The 4,375-nt window shown below is 46.3% G+C and overlaps 1 protein-coding gene across 1 annotated transcript in view; it reads right to left on the bottom strand.

Moving 5' to 3' along the window:
* Positions 1–3,665: 3,665 nt before the first annotated feature.
* The window catches only part of LOC102383341 (fructose-1,6-bisphosphatase 1), a 16,244-nt gene continuing 15,534 nt past the window's right edge, over positions 3,666–4,375 (bottom strand). The window contains exon 7 of the mRNA XM_006018453.3: positions 3,666–4,095. Coding sequence (XP_006018515.1) covers positions 3,904–4,095 — 192 coding nt within the window. The 3' untranslated portion in view covers positions 3,666–3,903. The remainder of the gene's footprint in view (positions 4,096–4,375) is intronic.

The following is a 4,375-nucleotide window of genomic DNA, read 5'->3' as shown; positions in this document are numbered from 1 at the left end:
AGCAGCCTCTCCTCATCCAGCATGCAGATCCGGCAGCCCACAACCCCAGGAGGGCTCTGGGGTTGTGCCGAACTCCTCCCACAGATGCGGGCCCCCACATCTGTGCACTGGATGAGAGGAGGCTGCCACTGGCACCTGGAACTGGCACTGGGTGCAGTCCCCATCCAGCACCAGAGAAGACTGCTGCTGTTGCCTGGGACTCCTCTCATCCAGCGTGCAGATCCAGGGGCTTGCACCCCTGGGAGGAGTCCGGCACAGCCTGGCAGTCCTCTTGGGGGTGTGGGCTCCCAGATCTGCGTCCCAGATGAGGAGGCTGCCTCTCCCACCTGGGACTGGTGCTCAGCACAGGCTGTGCCTGGCACCGGAGAAGATTGCTGCTGCTGCTGCCGCCTGGGACAGGCGGCAGCAATCTTCTCTGGGATCGGCACTGGGCACAGCCCCCATCCAGTGCTGGAGAAGATTGCTGCTGCCACTGGTCCCAGGTGGCAGTGGCAGCCTCTTCTCATCCAGCACACATCTGTGGGCTTGCACCCCCATGAGGAGTCCGGTAGAGCCCCGCAGCCCTCCCGGGGGTGTGGGCCCCCAGACCTATGCACTGGATGATAGGAGGCTGCCGCTGCCAGTGATGACACCAAGTAAGCCCAGCTTCGAAGCTCGAAACATTTTAAAACTTTCAAAATGTTTTGAATGCCCTTGTTTCATTTCAAAGCCTTTTGCTTCATTTCTATTTTGCTGTTCCGAGCTTGAAAACTTGTCAAAACAGCTTTGAAATGAAACGCCTGACGAAATTTTGCACAGCCCTACCAAATAACTCCTTCCTAAGCAATGACCGATCTCTTAACAGATAGTGTGGAGAGTACTCATACCCAGCAAAGCTTATAGTCAAGTGTCTAGGGCATTCTCCAGAGAGAAAGGACATGGGGTGGATTTTTAATCCTGGGAGGCAGAGAATGGATTTGCATTTCCTACATTTATATGAGTGTTCTAACCCTAGAGATTGTTGTACAAAAGAGTGAGTCCTGAGTTTTGATCCCTGTTTCTTTCAATATTTTACACAGAACACTTATTGGTACACTATGGAGAGAGTCTTGGTTTCAAGGAAAGGAACCAAGAGCTGCCCCCTGCCAGGTGACTGTCCGTCTCAGCTGCTCAGTTATAGAATCCAGCTATTTAATCTTGAATTTTTTTTTTTTTCTTCTGCATAGTGACTCCACCCTTCCCATGGCACCTCTGGATGCCCATACCAAGAACAGCCTATAACCAGCAGATAGAGCACTCTCTAGGAACATGTGGGTTTGAATTCCCTGCCTGGAGAGGAAGGAATTGAACTTGGTTATCCCATTTCCTGGGTGAGTGCTTTGTGTATTAGGTTAGAAACGGTGGGCACAATACCCACTTCGTCTTACAGGATGCAGCAGCTGCCACTGTATTTTGTAAGGAACTTGATCTTGAGGCATGTGTTATATATACTTTGAGAACACCTACCAGATCAGGCTCTTTAGAGGAATGCTTAGTTTCTGGATCCCAACTAAGCTTTGCCCCAAGGCTGAGCTGTTTAACCCTGTCAAGACGGGGGCATGGGGAATGCCAAAGTCAAGCAAGGTACTTGTGGAATTTAAGCATCTTTTCTTCTTAATTAGGCAGCAGCTGGGCAAAGGTTTTCAGGATCAGTTTTGGATCTAAATTCTGCTTATTGAATCTGGTCTCCTAACAGATTGCACCATTAATAATATAAGAAGGTTCCCACAGCGTTAAGTTGCTTCTTCAACTGAAACTCGAGCATCTTCACAAACTCTTCTTCACCTATTTATTCTGGAAAGGATATCATTAGCCCCCTCCAAAAACCCTCTTGGGTCGACGTTTTTTCTGCGTGCTAAGAAGTGATTGAATTCAAGCTATTTCCTACAAGGAGTAGGGATAAGAAAACAAGGCCCAGAATCTTGAGCTGTCAGAGAATGCCCTCTTGCCAATAGTACCCTCCCCGTGTGTGTGTGTGTGTGTGTGTGTGTGGTTTTTTTTGTTTTTTGTTTTTTTTTTTTTAAATGACTAGGAGTGGGGAGAACCAATCCCTACAGTAGACCTCAATGGCCAGAGATTAGCCTTTATAGGTCATAACATCTCTACCCAGATGCGCTGCCAGTGGAGACTGAGTAGTACAGGCATCCCCTGCTCCCAGTGACATTCTGTGGATAAACTTCTCAAATGGCAAAGTGGTATGTGCTTTTGTGATAGAATGAAAGTGTTAATGGACTTCTTGCTGCTCAGTTACTCATACTTCCCTATGCACCAGCTGTAGTGTTCCACTTCCAAAATACAACTAAGAACATTTAATGGGAGCTGAACTTGTTAGCAATATGGAAGTCCTAATGGTTTCACAATTCAGAAGCCTGCTTTCTGATACATCCAGATGGCAAATCACAGCACAATAACACTGTGCCAGCTACACAGACTTCTGATCCAATTCCAGAACCATTTTAGAAGTCTCATAATAGAACCAAAAACTCTTAATAACCAGAGATAACTACCAGATAATTAAAACTACTATAATTGCAAACTAGATGTTTCGTACATGTTAGCTCCTAGTCCGAGTAAGCCTAGGCCGAACAACAAATAGAAACGTATGTATCCTGGAGTGCACGTTTGGGGATTGTCTAGGTTAGCAGTTACAGGCATTCATTTTTAGAGTTAAGAATATTTCTACTGCTAGAAATAGTTCTAAGACAGGGATTAATATAGGCAGTCAGCCTGCAACTTCCCCCTTAGTCCTGCTCCACCTAGCTACCTGAAACTGGGGTAAACCTCACCTGGGGGAAAGTATGGGCAAATGGGAAAGCCCTTTGCCTGCTCCTAAGACCAGGGACTCTTAGGCAGAGGAGCAGGGAGCAGCTACTCCTCCACTGGGCAGTAGTAATAGCATTTAAAGCCTGGGGGTGCAGGAACTGGGATAGAGATGGCTTCCTTGGACCAGTTCCTGGCCCCAGGGTTTTGCAGTCCCTGCCCCTGCCACCCCACTGAGTGGCAGGAGCAGCAAGGGGAAGCCAGAGGGAACCAGCAACGTCTCCCCACCTCTTTCTCAAATCAGACTGCCTGGTTGGGGAAGAGCCAGGGAGGATAGCTGTTGCTGCTCCCCTCCCCTCCTTGACTGGAGCATTGAGAAAAAGACCCCAGCTCCTTCCCCAAACTGGGCAGTTCTGAAGAGTCAGTAAGCAGTGATTGTTGCTCACCTCCTCTTCCAAAGCAAACCAAGAGAAGAGCCTAAGTGTTCACACTTGTGAGACAAACTCTCTCACTGGAAAGATTTTCTAGGTTAAAACCGATAAGATTGGCTTCCAGAAAGGGCATTTTTCCCCCCAGGAGAAACTCAGTGAACACTTGTACATTTCTCATTTCTACTGCGAGACCAGTTCTTTCAGCAGAAATGTAATACCTGTGCATGGCCACAGTTGTTGCCAGAGGACCAAAGACTGGTCTGGACACGGTCCAACCTGAGAGATTCTTATTGCACTCTACTCTCCGTAGAATTAAATATTTCAGGTGAGTAGGGGAACAATGATTTCTCTGTCATTGGAAAGAAAGTGGTGTCAGCAGTTGGCCACTTAACAACTTTTATAAATTATAGTGGAATTTGTGTAGTTGTACATGGTGAAACAGAGAAAAACATATTATTCTCTTGATGTTGCTTTTAATGCCACACTGAAGACTGAATTTTGGTTACACAATACAAACGTTTTTTTCTTTTTCTTTTTTTTTTCCTTAAACAAGGTTTATGGAAATATGGCTCTTTTGCTTTGCTGCAACAGAAGTTTGACCATTCACAGTCAGTAGTATTGCACAGGGTAATCTATGGTTCAGCTGTAAGGCTTTTCTTCCAATTTGTATTTTAGCTGCATCACGGCTAAATTTTCACTTAGTTGAGTGCTTCTTGACTATGTCAATGTATTCCTGCACATCATCAGGTGATCCCAGGACAATGGGTAGTCTCTGGTGGATATCCTCAGGCACTACATCCAGCACTGCCTGATTCCCTGTTGTTGCCATTCCCCCAGCCTTCTCTATTACAAAAGCCATGGGGTTACATTCATAGAGGAGTCTCAGCTGGAAGATGAAAACCAGAATTATAGTGGTCAGCACAATGAACTCTCAATGTATTATTGAATATAGTACTAAAATACGTCAGCAATAAATACTTTGCTGTCAAGGACAGGGGTGGCACAGGGCAGTACAGGGCCCTGAGCTGTACAGGGAAGGGTTAACCTTAAGCTCACCCAGTTGCAATACAGTTAAGGTGTACTGCAGCTGTCCAACAAAGAGTTGGGGCTTAAAACTGAATCTTGAATCAGTTACCCCAAAAGGTATACCAAAACCTATATTTGGC

The sequence above is a fragment of the Alligator sinensis genome, unplaced genomic scaffold (genome assembly GCF_000455745.1).
Source record: "Alligator sinensis unplaced genomic scaffold, ASM45574v1 scaffold240_1, whole genome shotgun sequence".
NCBI lineage: Eukaryota > Metazoa > Chordata > Crocodylia > Alligatoridae > Alligator > Alligator sinensis.
This window is presented reverse-complemented; position numbering and strand designations above follow the sequence as displayed.